At 37.9% G+C, this 20,992-nt stretch overlaps 1 protein-coding gene across 3 annotated transcripts in view; it reads left to right on the forward strand.

Annotated features, from left to right (window-relative positions):
- LHPP (phospholysine phosphohistidine inorganic pyrophosphate phosphatase) overlaps positions 1–20,992 on the forward strand; it is a 133,398-nt gene that overhangs the window by 74,432 nt on the left and 37,974 nt on the right. The window contains exon 7 of one of the 3 annotated variants that reach the window (XM_083364536.1): positions 11,756–11,990. The exons of the other annotated variants lie outside the window; for them this stretch is intronic. Within the exon in view, the coding sequence (XP_083220662.1) occupies positions 11,756–11,825 (70 nt within the window). The 3' untranslated portion in view covers positions 11,826–11,990. Of the gene's footprint in view, positions 1–11,755; positions 11,991–20,992 lie in introns of those variants that run through there. 3 annotated transcript variants of the gene reach the window in all.

Raw genomic sequence — 20,992 nt, forward strand, 5'->3', positions numbered from 1 at the left:
TATTTATAAACTTCTAACACGTATGAGGCAGGACCCCCACGTGACTTAATAGTCAGAGAAGGAAACTTTGAAAGGACCCACCCTAATAGATCAATAATGGGTGGAAGTTTGTAACTTCAAACTGGTAAGATTCTCTAAAGTAGCCATAAAGTAGAATTTGTCTAGATCTTTTTCCTGTCTGGAAGGCTGACAATATATGGAAGTTGAGTATCTTGAAGATTCACAGTATTACTTACCTACCTACATTATCCAACCTAGAGGTCAGTTTTAACTACTCTGTCATTTTTTTATTTTGTCTTTTGTTTTAGGTCCCCTTATCCAGGTTGCAAAATTCAGACAGCCTTTAGATGGCAATGAAGACATACAGAATATTCTAACTTTTTGCTTCCATCTAGTGGTCATCTAATTCATTGCTGCTCAAACTTCTGCCTGTTCCCATGCTGCGCCTCAAGCAATAGGTTATGCAGAAATAAAATATGGATGTAACAGTTGTGATACTAGTGTCCCATTGGAATAAGCCCAGATGTTTTCAAGATAAAAATACTAACTTATTATGTTTCAGTCCCAAAGCAGCTAAATCTATCAGATATCTTTGTTGCTATAAGCCAGCATGAAATATAGTCCTGCAAGAGGACTATGCTTTTGAAAGAATGAGATTCAGTGAATCAAGAAGAAAAATATGATTGGATTCAAAGGGTTCATCCCGAAGGAGTGAATCCTATTCATCTAGTTCCTGTATTCAAACACTGATAGTATGAGATGCTTACAATAGATTCCGACTTCTCTACTGCTGCTGACCAATAAGAATGGATGGAATATCCTGGATGGTATACATTTTTAGAGGAAGAATTTGAAGTTTACTTGGCAGACAGCAAATACGTGTTCTGCCTTAAGCAACATCAAATTACTATGTAGGTATTGTCATTATATATGTATTCTGGATCATGTTCAGCGTGCCTGGCTGAGGAGTTCTGGGAGTTGAAGTCCATGAGTCATAAAAGGGCAGAGTTTGAAGATCCCTGCTCTGTAGGAATCCCTATGGATTCTACTCCGTTAGTTGTTGCCGTCTATAGAGGGTGGTGCTCATCTCTGCCCTCAGACGTAGCCAATGAGCTGCCCCCTATACTACATAGTTCATAAAAATATTTTTTTTATAGGAATAAAGAACAATGTGATAAAATGTTGACTGCATTTCATACATCTTGAATCAGGCCAAGGTATCTTGTGGAACCTCAGAATGTTAAGGGGGAGGTTGTTTGTGTCACTAACATTTCACTTGTGACTTTACAAAGCAGATGGTTGATATGAACATGCTAATGTGCCAGTCCCATCTGTTTTATCTGGTTATAACTCTGGCTGTAATAAACTTCAACAAAACAGTTTCTAGGCAGCAAAATGGAAAGACGCAATTCATTTTCTAATTCAGGTGCTTTATCCTTTTTACTAAACATGTGTTCCACATCATGTGCTTTCAATGCAAATATAGCTTAAGGGCTTCCAAACAAAGCTATCAGACTAAATTGGCTGCATGTTAAATATTCATGCCTTGCCTTTTGTAAGAAGGGAACTCTTTCTCTCCCCACACAGATTACCATTCAGTCAAATAGTCCATTGGACTAATTTTTTTAAAGATTTTAGTTAAGAAATCTTGTGTTTGCCACTTCCTATCTTACATATCCATGGGGCTACTTTGGGTGGATCTTATTTAGAGAGGAATACTAAGTCACATCTATTGTAGTCCTGCACCTTAAATCTACTCTTATTTTTTCTGTATACTGAACACATGTTAGCATAAAATGCAGATACATGCGTTTTCCCTAAAATATGTAACTTTAACTCTAATATATGCTTTTTAAAGTTGTGCCTCTTATACGCTTGGAGCTGACTTGCAAAAATTAGGAAAAGTGCAAAAATGGAGGAATGCCTGTCTAATGATCATATCCATTTGACATAAAATGATGACCAAGTAAAGTTTAGAAAATTCCTTGTCTCACCAGGTGTTGTTAAAAAGGTGTGTAAAGGTATGTAAAGGGACGCGGTGGCTCAGTGGGTTAGGATGCTGAGCTTGTCAATCAGAAGGTCGGCAGTTTGGCGGGTTGAATCCCGAGTACCGCGTAACAGAGTGAGCACCTGTTACTTGTCCCAGCTTCTGCCAACCTAGCAGTTCAAAAGCATGTAAAAAATGCAAGTAGAAAAATAGGGACCACTACGGTGGGAAGGTAACAGCGTTCCGTGCGCCTTTGGCGTCTAGTCATGCCGGCCACATGACCACAGAGATGTCCTCGGACAAGCGCTGGCTCTTCGGCTTTGAAACAGAGATGAGCACCGGCCCCTAGAGTTGGAAACGACTAGCACACATGTGCGGGGGAACCTTTACCTTTACCTTTTAAAGGTGACATAATTAGAGGAGGGAATGGGTAGCCTTTTCCTGTTGCCTTTTGATGGGCTTCCCTTGACTACTTTCAGACTTTAGCCAAGAGCAGCAGATGGTGAAGAGATTTAGCAAATATAGTAGTTTCCATAGATGTTAAGAGGCATTATGGAGAATGCTACAGAATGGAGGCGATGAGGCTATATGAGACTACTGAAATTTATCTTCTACTCCGCTGTGTATTTTTGAATTCTTTTGATTTAGACTTAAAAGATAGCATAATTATTAAATAATAGTTAAATGCTACTATATATTGTTCCATCCTTCTATTCTGAATTTGTAATTCTGATTTTATGAGACAATTAACTTCACTTTGTTTTGAAATGGGGTTTTAGTTCTTCTTCTATATAATGGTGTTATGAAAAAAGGGTGAAGTTTTTGTTACAAATAGTAATTGACCTGACCTGTAAAAGTAGTTGCTATTATATCACACTGAGAATCTCAAAAATTTCATTTCAAGAAAATTACTTCTGTTATTTGTATATCAAGTTCTAATATGAGAATTTGGCTTCACCAATTTATGTTTCATTATTTCCAAAACTAATTCTTTTGCTTTTTTAAAAAAAATTAAAATCTTATCACCATACTTGCCCTCTGGAAAAGTATTTCCCTTGAGATCCATCTTGTCCCAAGCCTGCAAATCTTTTTGAAGGCCTTAAAAATCTTGCTTTTTCAGCAGGAGCCAACTGGAATGATTTCTAAATGTACTGTGGTATTTGAAATTTAGAATAGAATAGAGCTGGAATGGACCTTGGAGGTCTTCTAGTCCAGCCCCCTGCTCAAGCAGGAGAACCTATACCATTTCAGACAATTGACTGTCCAGTCTCTTCTTAGTTTTTATTTTTATTTTTAACTTAGTTTTAAGTTTTTTATCTTTTCTTAGCATGGAATTTCTTTTACAGTTTTAATATTACTTTAATAATGTATGTTTATTCAGTTCTTTGCAAGCCTGTTTTAATCAATTGGGCAGACCCATAAATTGATTAAAACAAATATGTAATTAAACTGGAAAGGATTTTCATATGAGAATATTTCCATTTAGATGTGACAACACTGTTCTCTTTAAATAACTTTAAAAGACATTTGGGGGGGAAAATCACAACTATTTGTAATTCTAACTGGAAGGACCTGGGCTGTTTTAGAAATGCCTTGTTCTTGTAGGAATATCTAGAGTTCACAAGTACAAAATATTTCTCCTTCTCAGAATGGCATTCCAGGAAGTTAATAGAATTCTTTTTCTCTCTCATAATATTCTGAAGTGCTGCCTTAAACAACTTTGTTGAAAATATCTCAGTACTTAAATCTTGACAGATTTTGACTAAGTATTCATTGGCTAAATCTAGAGATGTATGGGAATTGGTATACATTTATTGGACAAAAAGATAAATTAATTGTAAATGCTTGCTAAAATGTGCACTTCCCATAATTTTCCAATTGTGTTTCAAAAAAAGAAAAGTGAAACAAAAAAGATTTGGAAAAAAGAAAAGACCTATAAAACTGTGCTTTAGTATTTAAAGTTATGAAATGTATGCACACCAGTTATGTATGTATTTATAAATATTTAATCCTCTTTTCAGGGTTAAAAAAACAAACCCTCCAACTTTAGGAAAGATACCCTGAAAACTTTTGAGAAGTGTTCGTGACTACAGTGCTTGCTTTTTTTTTCACAGCAGAATACATAAATAAGCCCAAACAGTCTGCTCAGTAAAATAGAGTTTTATCCGAAACAGAAAATGGCATACCTAAGCTATTTTTATTTTTTATTCTCATCAGAACAGCTACATGAAGTTGAAAGCTATGCATTTAAAATGTTTATGTTTCTGTTCCATTAGTTACAATCATAGAGATGAGAACAGAAAAGGTGAGCACAGTTTCAATACCTGCAAATCTCATTGAGACCTGTACCTTCCATGTTTTCATCTTACAAACCCAAACAAAATTATATACACAGATGTTGTTTCAGAGCACATAAATCAGTCTCTTGTGAAATATGCAATGCATGGTTTCCAAGTATCTACGCTCATCACAACTGTTTCAGGATGTCTGTTTTCTGTCTTATTACCTTTCTTATTCCAAAGTTTCTTTGAAGATAGAACTACATGATAGCTGACTTGCGGCTCATATGTTGTACCCTCCATCTGTTCTATTTCCTCAAAGAAATGCTTTTTATAAGTCTTGTTTTTTTCTATATACGAACATCGAATCAAATCAATTCATCATTACAGTCACAGATCAGGATATATGAACATCCAACAACAGTTAAGTCATTGTCATTTTCTCTGGAGAAATCATAAATATTTGTCCTTAGAAATAGTACCGTATTTTCCGGCGTATAAGACGACTGGGCATATAAGACGACCCCCTACATTTCCTGTTAAATTATAGGGTTTGGGCTATACTCGCCGTATAAGACTACCCCTCTTCCAATGCACACCAAATAAAAATTAAAAAACATCAGATTTGATTTTAATATGGTAATTTTAATTCAAATGCTTATGACATGCAGGTGCTTAGTAGAAAAACTGTCACTTATAAACATAAGGCTGTTTGTCATCAAACATGTAAACATAAAACAGTGCAAGTGGATTAAAATAATAATAATAATAATAATAATAATAATAATAATAATAATAATAATAATAATAATAAGAAGAAGAAGAAGAAGAAGAAGAAGAAGAAGAAGTAGTAGTAGTAGTAGTAGTAGTAGTAGTAGTTGGAGGGGACCTTGGAGGTCATCTAGTCCAACCCCCTGCTAAGGCAGGAAACCCTATACCATTTCAGACAAATGGCTGTCCAGTCTCTTCTTAAAAACTTCCAGTGTTGGAGCATTCACCACTTCTGGAGGCAGGTTGTTCCACTGGTTAATTGTTCTAACTGTCAGGAAGTTTCTCCTTAGTTCTAGGTTGCTTCTCTCCTTGACTAGTTTCCATCCATTGCTTCTTGTCCTGCTTTCAGGTGCTTTGGAGAATAGCTTGGCTCCCTCTGCTTTGTGGCAGCCCCTGAGATATTGGATCACTGCTATCATGTCACCCCTCACCCTTCTCTTCGTTAAACTACACATACCCAATTCCAGCAACCGTTCCCTATTTTCCTAATTCACTTTTTCACTTTTCCTAATTCACTCTAAAGCTTTCCCTGCGCAGAGCCTTAAGTAACACCAGCTGCCTGCAATTAGTGCAGGTTCGGATCCCACCAGGCTCAAGGTTGACTCAACTTTCCATCCTTCCAAGGTAGGTAAAATGAGGACCCAGATTGTTGGGGGCAATAAGCTGACTTTGTAATAATGCTGCTTGGGGGGGGGGGTGAAAGCCCTAATAAACAGGCATATACACAGAATGAAGGCTATTGCTAAGCACATTGATTTGTGCTTTAAATTGTAAGGCACCCTGAGTCTTTGGAGAAGGGCAGGATATAAATGGGATTTTTTTTAAAAAAAAAAGACCAAATGGGAGATCCGCTCCAGGTTTTCCAGCCAGCCCGCCCAGTTCCTGAGTCAAATGTGTCCTTAGAGCTAAGCCGCTGCTCTGGCTGCTGCCTTCCCCACCTGCCTTTCAAGTTGGGATATACTACAGCTGCTCTTCAACTTTAGAAGGAAAGACGCCCAGACCCCAGCCTGTAAAAAATCACAGACTGCTGCCGAGACTTGCAGTTGCAAATTTATAACATATACCAATACAACAAATAAATTAATAGTAAAGTATATCTTCCATAAAATGACCACAAATGTTATTCCTTGGAGGTAGGCCAGGTCAATGATCAGATTCTATAAAGACTATTGAAACTCTACTATATTTATGCAGGGTGATGCGGTGGCTCAGTGGGTTAGGACGCTGAGCTTGTCGATCAGAAGGTCGGCAGTTTGGCGGGTCGAATCCCGAGTGCTGCATAACAGAGTGAGCGCCTGTTACTCGTCCCAGCTTCTGCCAACCTAGCAGTTCGAAAGCACGTAAAAAATGCAAGTAGAAAAATAGGGACCACTACGGTGGGAAGGTAACAGCGTTCCGTGCACCTTTGGCGTCTAGTCATGCCGGCCACATGACCACGGAGACATCCTTGGACAAGCACTGGCTCTTCGGCTTTGAAACAGATGAGCACGCATGTGCAGGGGAACCTTTACCTTTATAATAACAGAATCTTGAAAGCCTGATCTTGTTTTTCTCTCCCTGTCTTAAATGAAATAAAACAAAGGCAAGGAGGTCTTGAGTTCCTGCCTGCCTGCCTGCCTGCCTGCATTTACTAAGTGGCACAGTGATGTGATTTTTGCTTAATGATCAGTTTGTTTAGTGATAGAAATTTCAGTCCCAATTAGGACTGTAACTCAAGGACTATCTGTACATCTAATTATATAAAGGTTGCCTTTCAATTCCCACTGTTCCTGCTCTTCTTATTCCCAGAAGAAAATCTAATGGCATAGGTAGCCTCACTTAAGTGTCCTGCAATTTCTTTACCTTATATGTCTATTACCTCAACTTCTATCTCTTTCTCTTAAAAGCAGTTTTAAAAGACTGTAGCCAGGAGAATAGAAAAAAAATCAAGCTGTCTTTCAAAAAGATTACTGCTAAAAATAATTTCAGGCTATTGAACATTTACAATCTTCTCGCACACTTGTAAGATAATGCTAAGATTTTGCAATCCAAACTTCAATAAAACATGCAATAAAAGCTTCTAGAAGTACCAGGTAATTTAAGGAAAAAAAAAATAGCAAAGCACACAGGATCAGACTGCAAGTTTCCAGGAGATAGTGAAAAGGGCACATAGTCTTTCAAAAATACATTTAGATTTGCTTTATTGCTTATTTATTGCAACTGAAGCTCTTGATTCCATAGACCAATTTTAGATGGCTAGCACTTAAAAGATATGAGCATACCCAGCCGCCTCATCTGCATATTGAAGTTTTTGCAGTCTGACAAAGAAAAAACAATCAAAAAGGAATATGGAAATACTTGATGGTTCACAAGTAGGAAAGGAGTTGCATACTGTCACCTTATGCATTTATTTATTCTGTTTTTATCCTGCCACAAGCATGGATTCACAGAGCATATCATTAGAAATTTATTAGTTTATTTGCTTGCTAGCTTACTTAGACTTATATTGTTATACGGGATTCAGAGTGGCTTCTTTGAGATGGAAAGCCATCTAAATGAGATACATGAAAGAGAAATTCAGGAATTAAAATTGCTGAAGAAAAGATTGAGATCAGAAAAGAATCTCTGATAATGCTAATAATGGCATCTCAGAGGCTGGAAGTGAGAAAGACTTAGGGAATGTCTTGATGAAGGTAAAGTACAAGGATAACAGTCATTCTTATTCTCAATATTTTTTTTTAAAGATGTCAGCTGCTAGTGGTAACTGAATGCAAATAGATGAAGAGGTAATGGAAATAGTAACAGACTTTATGTTCCTAGGCTCAAAACTCCACAGGGATGTTGCCTGTAATTTTGACATAAATAGACATCTGCTTCTTTGGGGAAAAGCTTGTAGCAAATCTCAACAAAATGATGAAATACAGAAATGTCAGGCTGTCAGGAAAGACGTGCAAAGGGAAGGCAATGGTGTTCCCAGTCATAATATAAATTGTTAGTTTACCAGAAAGGATACCCAGAGAAAAATCAGTATTTTTGAACTGTGGTGCTGAAAAAAAATTATTGAGAATACCTTGGCCAGCAAAAATTAGAAATCATTCAGTAATAGTTGTAAAATCAGAGAGCTCCCTGGAAATGCTAATAACTAAGTATTAAGGTCTTGAATATAAGATTTAATAACGGCTGTTATAAATAGGAAGCCAACAGTCTTTGGAGAAGATGCTAATGCTTGGGAAAAAAAATCAAAAGCAATAGATAAGATAACTTAGTCAGTCTCACTGATTTCACGAGCCTTAGCTTACAATTGAGTTCAAAAGAGGGAGTTACTGGCAAACCTGTTCAAGTGTCAAAAGATGAAAAGAGCAATTTAAAAGAGTAAGGAACAGGATTCCCCTTTTTCCTAATGAATCCATGCCAATTATTTCTTTCTTGTAGAAGTTCATAACCCAGACTTTGTTTGTTTGGCCTCTTAAATCTGCATCCAAGACAACAAAATTAGGAAATTCTGAAATTATGTTCAGTTGACAAAAGTAAAGTTTTATTGCATTTGGAGAAATGCTATCTGTACTTGAAAAGAACTAGCACAGATGTTTGTTAACTGGCTTGGAAGAGACATATTATCAGGTTTGCGGTTTCAAAGATTGCTTTGAATTCCAAGGAGGAAAGTATAGAAGAAAGCAAGCAAAGGGATCAAATGGAGGAAGCAGCTGTGCGGTTGGAGAAAAAGCTGCAACAGAGATAAAAATCTATCTCCCATCAACCCATAGCCCACCACTTCATATGAACTACATAAAGCACATTGTGAGTTGGATAAAAACAGAAATTATGATGTGTTAAATATTGTACTCCACTAAGCATTTCCAGTCATACATTGTGATAGAATCCCTTATGCATTCACACTTCTTGAAATCATCCCTATTAAAAAATTATTGACCATATATTTAATATTTAAGCCACCTGTCATGACTTCTCTTTGTGGAAAATTATGTCCTATAATCTCATGCTGAATGTAGCTAATCCAGTAAAGCAATACAAACATTACCAAATATGTACCATAGCTAACCATTTTTAACATACTTAAGCACTATAAATCTTATGTTGATGACTTCCATAATAGTGAGAAGTTCAATTCATTCTCTTGCTTTGTATTGACACATTCTAAGTCAATGAAAAACATTGTCAGATTCAAGACTACTAATGTTTAGTAGACTACCTCTGTGTATCATTCAGCAGCAGAAAGAGCAGTGTGATGCAAATTTAACTCATGGAAATGATAATTAAAAATAATAGAAGGAGCAGAGTGCTATGTTCCTGTCACCTCAGATCTATCCTCAATCAGCCATACAGAAATATGGCTATAAACACATACTTTAGGTATTCTCCTAAGTCTAGCCGTATGATGAAAGAGGGGGAGGGGCTGGGGGAAGTCCAAGGTACTTCCAGTTTTACTGAGGTAGGGAAAGGCTTATTTCCATCACTCAAACAATCTCATCTTGAATTTGGGCAATCGCATCCTTTAGAGCAGGGGTGTCAAACTCAATTTCATTGAGGGCCGCATCAGCATTGCAGTTGCCCTCAGGGGGCTGGGTGGGTGTGGCCAGGGTGGGTGTGGCCTACTGGGTGGGCGTGGCTAGAGTGCATATGGCCTACTGGGTGGGCATGGCCAGCTCTACATTCACATCAAGGGTGCCTATGGGGGCCTGGGTAGGAGTGGGACAGATCTGAGGGTCTCTGGCAAAAGGAGATGGGACTGGGGCAAGTGCCAAGGCAATGGGGGCCGTTCCCTCACTGTTTCCAAGATGGCTTTGCGGGCCACATGAAACCACGGGCCAGATCTGGCCCCTGGGCCTTGTGTTTGACATGTCTGGTTTAGAGGATGTTTATACATGCTGGCATTCTGATCCTTGTTTTCCAGTCCTATTTCTTGATTATTCATCGTGATTGAGAAACAGTGAGCCAATCGGGTAACTAACCAGCCTCATTCTATGCTTCTACAGAAAATATCCATTTGCTAAGTGTAACAGCACTATTAGTACATTTTAATGCAACACCACAACAATGCTGAAAGGATATCATCTCTCTCTTTCTTCGGTTATTGTTACACAGTATGACTCAGCGTTCTTATTAAACGGCTACATTAACACAAATATGTTGGTGCTTCAGGTAAATGTTGTCATTCTGGATTTGCTTAAATAAACTGAAACACACTCCCCTTCCTTTTCCTTGAGCTTCAAGCTTGCTTTCTACACAATCAAAAATCAACTTTGTGTTTTTAGATGAGTTTTCAGCCTTGTCGTTACCATTCAGAAAGCATTTCATAGCTAATAACTTCTGTACTCCTCCAAAGATAGAACAGAAGAAAGCATGCACAAAAATTGGGGTGCATCAGTATTTTCAATGCTTGAATGCTTCAAGAATGCTATAGATGCCATGGGGAAAAAACAACTTGCTTCAGTCAATATTATTTGGAGTTGGTAGTTCTTTATTTCTTCCTGTCCAGTTTGCATATTCACACATTGTTTTCAGCTAGATCCAGAGCCAATAACTGAAGACAATTTTTTCCCCTGGAGGCTTGGAAGAAATATTTTGGCTCACCAAAATATAAGAGGAAAGTGTTATTTTTTCCTTATATAGGTAGGAGACAGTCCCATGAGGATGCTGCTAATTTCTAGTAAACTACAAAAATAGATGTGCCCCAGTTAAGGCTCTTAAATGGTCAGAACATTTATGAATATATTCTTCTGTACAGAAATATCAGAAAGTTTGCTATAAAATGGACTTGAAATTTCTCTTTTATTCACTTTCTCTGTCTCCCTCTCCCCCCCTCCAGATACACACAAACTGTTAGAATTTTAAAACGATGACAATATATTTGTATTTTTATTGCAGAAAATGCATTACATGTTTTAATCAGGGCTAAGTAACCATAGAAATACCACCTGCATCTCATTTTAGGGAGTTCATTATTACAATATGGAGTGTCAGCCAATATTACCTTGTGGAAAAGTTGCTTTGAAGCATCTGGAATAATTGAGCTTGGAGCTCAGTCCTTACAAGATTATGGAAGTATTTTTACCCATTCATTTTCATAAAACTTTGTGACTGAATTTAGGATAGAGCATAGTGCTTTATGTAATGAATGAACTTTATTGAAAATGAATGTGTGAAAATAAGGCCATTTGTAAATTCCACATACTGAGCTAGGAGAAAAAAGTTGATTTTTTTTTACATTAATAAAAATAGACTTGATTCATTTAAATAGACTTGATTCATTTAAATACAATAAGAGAAAGAGATTGACAATTATGGGGCCTTTTCTTACTTTGCAGCTTTGTCAGCATTAAAAGAGTACATAAACTGAGTTTGCACATTACACAAAGCCATAACATATTCCATATATGAAGTGATTGTATTCACATAAAAACATTAAGCCAAAATCAAAACAAAGTCATAAGCTTAGAAAAAGTATTAATTCAATCAAGGTCATTCATTGTCTAGAACAGGGGTGTCAAATTGCCGGCCAGCAGGCCGGACATGTCATCCGGAAGCCATGCCCACCCCATTGCCGGCAATGGCAAAACCGTCCTGATACGTTGCGTGACATCACGTGACGTCATGAGTTTGACATATCTGGTCTAGAACATATGAAGTTGGCTTGATGAATTAAAAGATCCAGAAAGGCTCCTGGTTTGAATTTTTATTTCTATATTTGTTAGAGTTATAACCGTAGTGTTTTTTGCAGTGTTTTTCCTCAGAATAACAACCCTATTGTTGGAGTGAGAGGGGGTGAATTACCCCAAGTCAACCAATGAACTTCTAAGGCTGGTGGTGGACCTCAGCCTGGAAAATGCTGATCCTTGTCCAACATCTTTACCACAATATCACACTGGATCTATATGTCTAATGAAGTATAAAGTATAAACCTTTCAATATAAAGAATATGTTCTCCATTTGCCTATGGTTGCTAATTATTGCCACTCATGTCCTCCCCATATTGATCTGGATCAAGCAAAATTGCAAACTTTACTGAATGTAATGTATGAAATGGATTTAAAATGGTGTAACTGTATTCATCATCTAGATCACATAAATTTAGACTTTTTCCATCTTCTATCCATGCTTGTTTTTTTAATAAAACCTGAGCAAGGGTTATTCCATGTGACTCTTTTAAACTTGCCTTCCCAAGCATATTCCTCATCATAGATTTAAAAATTGTTACTCTTGAAACTGCTGTCTTGTTTCAGGACCTGTCTTTAACCATCTTCAGTTTATCAGTAAATCCTATTTTTTGTGCTATACAATTTCATTTCAGGGTGTTTTTTAACTGTTTTATGATCTTCTTCTTTGCTATAAAAAGCTATTTACTGCATAACTTCATTGACCTCTGTATGAAATAGCTAGACCAAGAAAAGTGATTAACAATAGTTGGCTAGAGATCCATCAGATTTTATTCCTTATGTAAGTAAAGATGCTGTTTTGCCAAAAAGTACATTATGCAAACCCGTTTTTCTGAATCTGCTTTCAAGTATAATTCCTGTGTTGCCTAAAGAGTTTTCTTTTCTCTTACTCCTTTTGTTCTCTCAGTAAATACATTCCTGAGTAAAAAGCTTTTGCTTTTCTTCCCTAAGAAAATTAGGCAACAAAACAATGCTGAAATCTTTTCTTACATTGAAAGTAGCCATTGCTGTATGACAGTAATTTATATTAATATAAAAAAGTTTTATATTTCATTTAGTTAGCGATTTGAATAGATACAATACAGTTCAATAGCATTACATTACAGAATCAGTCCCCTGGAGTTTGATGACCAATGCTTTTAAATTAATCATTATCTTCATTTGAAAAAAAATTGGTAAAATACTTTATGTTGATAAAGCTGACTTGTAATATTTCATCCAATTTTATCACAATCAAAAGGGGTTCTGCCTGATTTAAATGTCTGGTACTACTTTAATAATGTAGTCGATAGGCTCAACCCAGGTATTTTTCTTGCTACCTAATACATTTTTGATTTATTTGAAAGTTTCATTGTAAGCATGTTTTCCTGATACGCACAGAAGTAGGGCTGATGCTAGCAAAAGAAATTCTAGCAAGAAATTAAACCCTCTAAAATGGGGTAATGCCCTGTGCAGGGATCCCCAACCCCCGGTACATGGGCCAGCACCGGGCTGCGGCATGCCAGAAACCGGTCAGCGCAAACAAGCAAAGCCCCATCCGCAGGATGCAGGCAGTACATAAAACCATGCCCCCTCTGGTCCACAAAAAAACCTCTCCATGGAACCGGTCCCTGGTGCTCAAAAGGTTGGGGACCTCTGCCCTAGTGTGCAAAGGTATGGCTTTCATCTTCAGCACCATCAAAGTTTTTATATGTTGCTCTTGGGTACATTCTGTGATTTTTCTGAGAACAACCAGCTAAATATGCATTAAGCTTCACCATAGTAGCAGAAGAAGAGAAAGTGCAAAGGTTACAGAAAATAAAACATTAATTTTCTTAAGCAGCTGCATTGGATGCAAAGTGCAGCTTATTTATAACCATGGCATACTGTTCATAAATCAAGTCTTTTCTTCAGTTAATGAGAACTATTAAATGTTTTCATGTTGTATTCATCATTGCCACCTATTTTCTTTGTTTATGGGTTTGCTTTTGAGGGGGAAAAACCCCATTCCTTGTGCTTTTTCATGGAGGTTTTTTGTATGGAGAAGACCAAAAAGCCGTTTTGCAAATCTTTAGCATAACTTTGTGGTACGAGGGAAAGCAGCTTATAAATTACTCATAACTTTCCCCCCCCCCCCTTGTTACCATAAACGTGTCCCAGGATTGGTCATACTTGAAAGTTCTGGAGGGTAATTTAATGATATAATTTAATAAATAAAGTGATGTGTGTGAGTGGATACCATGGAAACAATTTGATAACAAGTGCAGAGCTTATTTTGGTAAAACCAGAGCAAATCCCTGCCAACCACAGTTGTAACCTTACTCAGATTGTACATGTTGCAGCCTGATTTTCTGTTTTCAGCCAGTTCTGAGAAGGTTTTTAAGTTTACCTTCAAATGGGATAAATATTATACTAGCCCTATTTGAAATGTCATATTCCTGCAGGATGAGAGGAAGGAATTTACCTGTTAAAACTGTTGTTCCCTTTTTGAGCTAGGTTTTAGTGACTGACATAAATTCTTCAAACATGCTAAAACTGCTCAATGAACACATTTGTTTGTTTACTCATCTGTTTATATTCCACCTTTGTTATTTTTACAAACAACTCAAGGTGGTGAACATATCCAGCAGATCTTCCTCCTTTTATTTTGCCAACAACAACCCTGTCAGGTTTAGTTTTAGTTTAGTTTTATTAAATTTTTATACCGCCCTTCTCCCTAGGGACTCAGGGCGGTGAACAGGGCAGATAATAAAAATACAAAACTACAAAAGTTAAAATAGAATTAAATTAATGCCCAAGATAAAACAGTAAAATATACAAATATTTAAAAACCCAAATTAACTCCCCATCAGGCCAGGCCAGCTTGTTCAAACAGGTGGGTCTTTAACCCGCGCCGGAAGGAGCGGAGATCCGGTGCCATCCGGAGCTCCACCGGCAGTTCATTCCATAAGGCCGGGGCGCCCACAGAGAAGGCCCTCCCCCTGGGGGCCACCAGCCGGCATTCTCTGACTGGAGGCACCCTGAGGAGGCCCTCTCTGTGGGAACGCACAGGGCGGAGGGGGGTTGACGCCGGCAGCAGGTGGTCCCCGAGGTGAGTTGGGCTGAGAGTGATCGGCTCAAGGTCACCCATCTGGCTTTCATGGCTAAGGTGAGACTAACACTAACAGTCTCCTGTTTTCTAGCCTAGTGCCTTAACCACTAGACCAGCGTTTCCCAACCTTAGGAACTTGAAGATGCGTGGACTGGCTGGGGAATTCTGGGAGTTGAAGTCCACGCATCTTCAAGTTCCTAAGGTTGGGAAACGCTGCACTAGACCATGGGTCCCCAACCCTCACTACTGGGCCATGGCCTATTTGGAACCGGGCCGTGTGAGTGGCAGGCCAGCATGCATGTGTGCACAGCTCCACTCATGCAAGCGGCAGGCCAGTGTGCATGTGTGCAAGCAGAAGTTGGACTTGAGGCACAAAACTGGTGTTGCTGCTCTTAGAGCATCCTCCTGGTGGAAACTGAAGTGGATCAGGATTTAAGAGAGTCATGGCAACCACGGGCCCTACTAACCTGGGGAGCCACATTCACATCTGGTATTTACCTCAGAGCACCTAAGATGTGATTCAGTTGCAGGAGAGATTACAGTCCTTTGTTGTGGCAGTTCAGTTTTGGGTGCCTATCTCTTAGTCATTTCACTGTGAAATTTCCTAGAGTTAGGTTTTCTCTCTCATATTATTTAAAAGCTGCTCTGTGGGTGCGCCAGACCTATGGAACCGCTTGCCGGTTGAGCTCCGGATCGCCCCCGACCTTCGCTCCTTCCGACGCGATCTAAAAACCTATCTATTTGAACAATCCGGCCTGGTCTGATGGGTTTGGGGGTTTGGGTTTTGGTTTTAGCATAGTTTTAATTACTGTATTATATTGGGCATATTTATTTAATCTTTTTTAACTTTTGTATTTTGTATTTCGATATTTATTGCCCTGTACACCGCCCTGAGTCCTTCGGGAGAAGGGCGGTATAAAAATTTAATAAATAAATAAAATAAATAAATAAATAAACCACTGGGAGAGACCATTCATTGACACAGAGTAAGGTATCTTCAATGTATGATACATGATTTGCAAATCTCTGCATATCTCTGCCCCTAGCAAAGTATGTCTTAAATGTATTTGTTTTATGTATTAGTGTAATCTATATGGACCCCCAGTAACATAATAAAACAATAAAACAAATTAACAACTAAAAATTTCTTAATTAAAAAAAACCCCACTTATCTCAGATTTTTTTTCAGCAAAGTTTTGTTTTTACTCACTTCTGGAAGGCCAGTTAGGATAGGAATTAGCCTGGGTGCTGCAGTAACAACATTGTCTAAGCCCCTATCCTTTGGACGTTTCAAGTATTGAGTATCATTATAGATTTTTTTTGCCAAGGAGCATGCACTTGGTGAGTCTATTCTATATAGGGATGGTGGTCCTAAAAATACCTAGGAACAAAGCAATATGCAACTTTAAAAGTTAAATAATGTGGTGAAGTCTTCAGCTGGGGTCTGAAGGCAGCATACAAACTTTGTAAATAAATATACTCGAAATGTACTCAGAAATGTGTTTTAATTGTTTAGTATAATGGACAAGTTGTTTGGGGGAAAAACAAGCAAAACAAAAGGAGAATAAAGTAGCCATTCAATTTATTTCTGCCCTCATAGATTTATCTATTTATTATATATTTTATTTACCCCTAAATTTTTTCTTCATATTTTTTTCTATGGAGCTGCCTTTAGACATCTCTCTGAAAATTTCTTGTGACAAAGCAGTGGTGGGTCTTTTTGTTGCATTTTAGCGATATCACTTATTTAGTTACTATCATTATGAAGGCAAAAATGTAAGAATCATAGAAGACAGAGAAAAAGTAAGAAGAGAACTAAGGCTCAGGCAGGTTAAAGGGAGAATATGTCAGCTAGAAAGAAGAAATGGAGCATTTTGGAGAAAACACGAAGGTGTTGATAGAAACACCAGGGCTGGAACTAGTTACTACCTCAATCAGCTTTACCCTGTTGAATACGCTACTGTGTGACAGAAAAAGAAAGGCTATAATTTTATTTTTGTGGTACAAGGCACCCCTAAATTGCATTTAAAAAAACCCCTGAGTTTATTTTAAAATGGCCCTCAGGATGACTGTGCTGCTGAAGTTTGGAGTTGTCAGCATTTCCACACAACCCCCTAATTTTCAGGTTTGTGATTTAACCAAACTATGTGGTTTGGATAGAAATGTAAATGATAGAAGACCAGCTGCAGGTTTCATGCTTGAGTTCTCTTAAACAATTAATGCCTTATGTAATTCTTCTTTCTTAATACTGAATTTCAAATATATTTTTTAGGCCTTCTCAAAGATACTGACATGGCCTTGCCTGAAAACGAGTGTTTTCCATAAGCTACATAACAAAGAAGCCCATGTTCCTTGAAGTGTATTTTCTGCTTGAGCTCAAAGTACATTAGAGGGGCTTAAACAAATTGGGGCAGGGTTGGACATAACAGCAAATTATGCTCCACAATAAACCAGACTATCAATTAAATCTTCTCTCATGCTGCGAGTGTGAGACATCCATGATGCCTTCCATGAATTTAAGAGCCGAATTCCTAATGTATAGTTGGATGGGGTCCTATATAACCATGAAACAATTTACAATTACCCAAGCCTACTAACAACATATGAAACCTGAAACAAAATGTAACAAAAAAGGAAGCAAAGGGAAGCAAATTTTAAATAATTTAGATTTTTTTACCTTCAAGATCGGGGGCAGGGGGGAAGTGAGGTCTCAAGCCTGAAATCTTCCTTTCCCTTATGATACTCCTGTTTATCATGCTGCAACACTATTATGGTCCACTTTTGAGATTTTCCTCAAGACCCCACTTGCCATCCTACTTCCATATATTTTATTTATTTAATCAAATGTCAAGGCCACATTAATCTACAACAACTGCATATGGAATACAATACATGGGGGAAAAATACACAACTGGCTGGTAGAGCAAGATAACAACTATAAGCCATCCCCATATAGAAGGGGGCCCCACAATCACCGCCTCGGTGAACAGCCAGTCTTCAGCTGTTTCCGAAACAACAAATATCCAGGGGAACATCCAGAGGGCAGGTTCTGCAACAAAGCAGGCGTGCTTCCTAGGTCCTGCAAGATGATATTGCTTAAATGGCAGGATCTGGAGTGCTACTTCCATGCTAGACTGTAGACTCAAGAGACAACTGGAGACATAAGGTCCCTCAAATAGCCAGGCCCTAAAACATAAAGGCTTTAAAGCTGATAACCACCTTAAATTGAACCCAGAAGACAACTGGTAACTAGTGCAGCTCACCAAACTGCTAGGTTGCATGCATATAATGCAGTACCTCCATCACTGCCTCATTGCTGCACAGTGAACCAGGTGAGTTATCTTTGAAAGTAGGTACAGAACATAAATAACATGAGTGACTGTCTGAAGGGCTTTCCAGTCCACAAAAAGGTGCACCTGATCCACCAGATATACCTAGGCAAAGGCCTTTTTAATTACAAGAGGTGAGAGTCCAAAAGCATCCCTACATTGTAGGCAAGTCTCAAATAGGGAAATGCAACCCTGTTGAGAGTTAGTGATGGAATATGCACAGTTGTGTAGGCTGATATTGACATAGCTACTCAATGTTGTTAGCATTGAGCTTGAACCTGTTCCTCTCCGTCCAGATACCCACAGGCTCTAGGCACTGGGTTATACTGATCTTAATTTTGGAAGTTTTCATCAAAGGCTCCTCTTTAAACTTTCTCCTCTATCACCTCCCTTATCTTTACCTCAGCTTGTTTTTTATATTTCACACCTGGCATCTAGTTCCCTTTCCCCTTAGCTACCCAGTTCAATCTGTCAGTCAATCAATCAATCATTTTATTTTGGTCATAGACCAGAATTAAAAATTAAAATATTAATTTTAAAATGCTTTAAAATTAAAATGAAACAGACCAGAAAAAGACATAGTAGTATATTATAATTAGTGGTGAGATCATCGATGGCTGGCCAAAGATTTACCTAATTTTACACATAGTTTAGTAGAATTCAGCTACATTTAAGGAGACTATCATACTGATTCAATAATAATAGCTGTACGTAAAACATATTAAAATTTCCCAGCTATTTTACCAGGTGGTGAGTTATAAAATTAGCCTGTGAATCCTTATAGAGAGTACAATATAATAGTTCATGAGCTGTGGTTTCAATGGCCCCTCAACCATAGGGGCACAATCTCAGCTCATATGGGACTTTTTTGTATTTGTCCTCCAGAACTGCTGTTCCAAAATTTAGAAAGAGTTATATAAGCATGCTGGTTTATGGAGGGGCTTATCTACCCAATTCTTGTGATGTCATCATCATCTTATTCTGCCCTCCACCCCTGAGAACAATGTCATACTTAAAACCAGCCAAATTAACCACTTCTCTTTCTAAATAAGCGTGCTTTTCCTTGGATCTGTGTGCCTTCCACCTTATTGATGCTGCTTACCCAGTATCGAAGCTTCACTATCAAACTGCAATATAAATAAAATAGCCAATTTAAGAGTAAGGCAAGCATGTTAGCCTAGTCCTTATTCACATCATGTATTTGTTTTTTTCTGGTCTTCCACCATGAATTTCAGGTTAGCAGATGCATTCTTCTTTCATCCATTTTCCCTTTTATCCTCATAACATCATAGCAAACAAGAACTGTAGATTTTAATGTGACCTGGACTAGATGTTAGTCCTTGAACTTGGCTTTGACTCTGATCTTAAGTTAATCAGCCTTTCCCAAACTTAAATTGTGCAAATAGATTGGGACTAGAATTCACTGTTTTATCTGGGATTTACAATTGTAGATATTTGGACGGTCCCAGGTAGCTAGATCTTCTCTGAACACATCACCATAGTGGTTTTCTTGGGAGGCTTAAAATTTTCAACAATGCTTCTTTTCAACAACTGATCAGAAGTTGCATTTTAATATTTATTTTTCTTCATGTAATTTCTGCATTTTAATTTTTGTTTTAGTTCAGTTTAAATACTGATTTTCTTTTCTGAAAGATGACTTAGGTCCAAAGCCATACAAGAACTGGGCATCCAGTAGATTCAATTTTCAACATTACTGCAAGTCTACACTTGGAAAATGTTTATTTGGTCAAATAACAATATTTAGCAAAGATTTTTTTTAAATGCACTTTTCAGAATGAGTTAGAAAGGAACACAGGAAAGGGGAAAAAACTTTTTTCAGTTATGCTGTTTCCTATTTATCTTCTAACGATACTCGTATTAGACCAATAAACTGGAACCACTGTTGAAAACAGTGCTTATTTTCAGGAATTCCCAGAGTATGCTAAGGTAATTTATCAAGCTAAGCCAAATTTTCCAAAACCTATAGCATTTATGAGGTTCTCACAAAATTATGGATCATGGTGACTGCATTGATATTATCCTTGGCAAGGCCCCTCATCAGTGACCCTCCAAAACAAGAAATTATATTGACATCAAAAGAAGTACCCTTTATGAGATTAGCAGTTGGTTAAGAAAGTAAGCAAGATAAACGAATCAGCGAACACCTAGAGGCAACCAAAGTCATTACTAAAAGCCAACATGGGTTTGTCAAAAACAGATCATGCCAGACAAATCTTATTGCATTCTTTGACCAAGTGACAAAATTAGTGGATCAGAGGAATGCTGCAGATATAATTTGCTTGGACTTCAGTAAGGCATTTGATAAAAGTAGATCACAACCTACTACTCGATAAGATAGAAAAATGTGGGTTAGACAGCATCACCACCAGATGAATTCGTAGCTGGCTGACTGGCTGTACTCAGCATGTAGTCCTCAATGGAACTGCATCTACATGTAGGGAAGTCTGTAGTGAGGTGCCCCAGGGCTCTGTTCTGGGCCCAGTGCTCTTCAACATCTTTATCAATGATTTAGACGGGGATAGATGAGGAACTCATCAAATTTGCTGACAACACCAAGCTGGCAGGAATAGCCAACACTCCAGAAGACAGGCTTAAGATACAGGAGGATCTTGACAGACTTGAACACTATCAAGTGTATCTAACAAAATGAAATTCAATGGCAAAAAAGTAAGGTTCTACATTTAGGCAAGAAAAACCGAATGTACAGGTATAGTATAGGGGGTACCTTGCTCAATAGTAGTAACTGTGAGGGATCTCGGAGTCCTAGTGGACAATCACTTAAATATGAGCCACCAGTGTGCTGCAACTGACAAAAAAGCCAACACAGTGCTAGGCTGCATTAACAGAGGGATAGAATCAAGACCACGTGAAGTATTAATACC

The sequence above is a fragment of the Vipera ursinii genome, assembly GCF_947247035.1.
Source record: "Vipera ursinii genome assembly, chromosome: 5".
In the NCBI taxonomy this organism is placed as follows: domain Eukaryota; kingdom Metazoa; phylum Chordata; class Lepidosauria; order Squamata; family Viperidae; genus Vipera; species Vipera ursinii.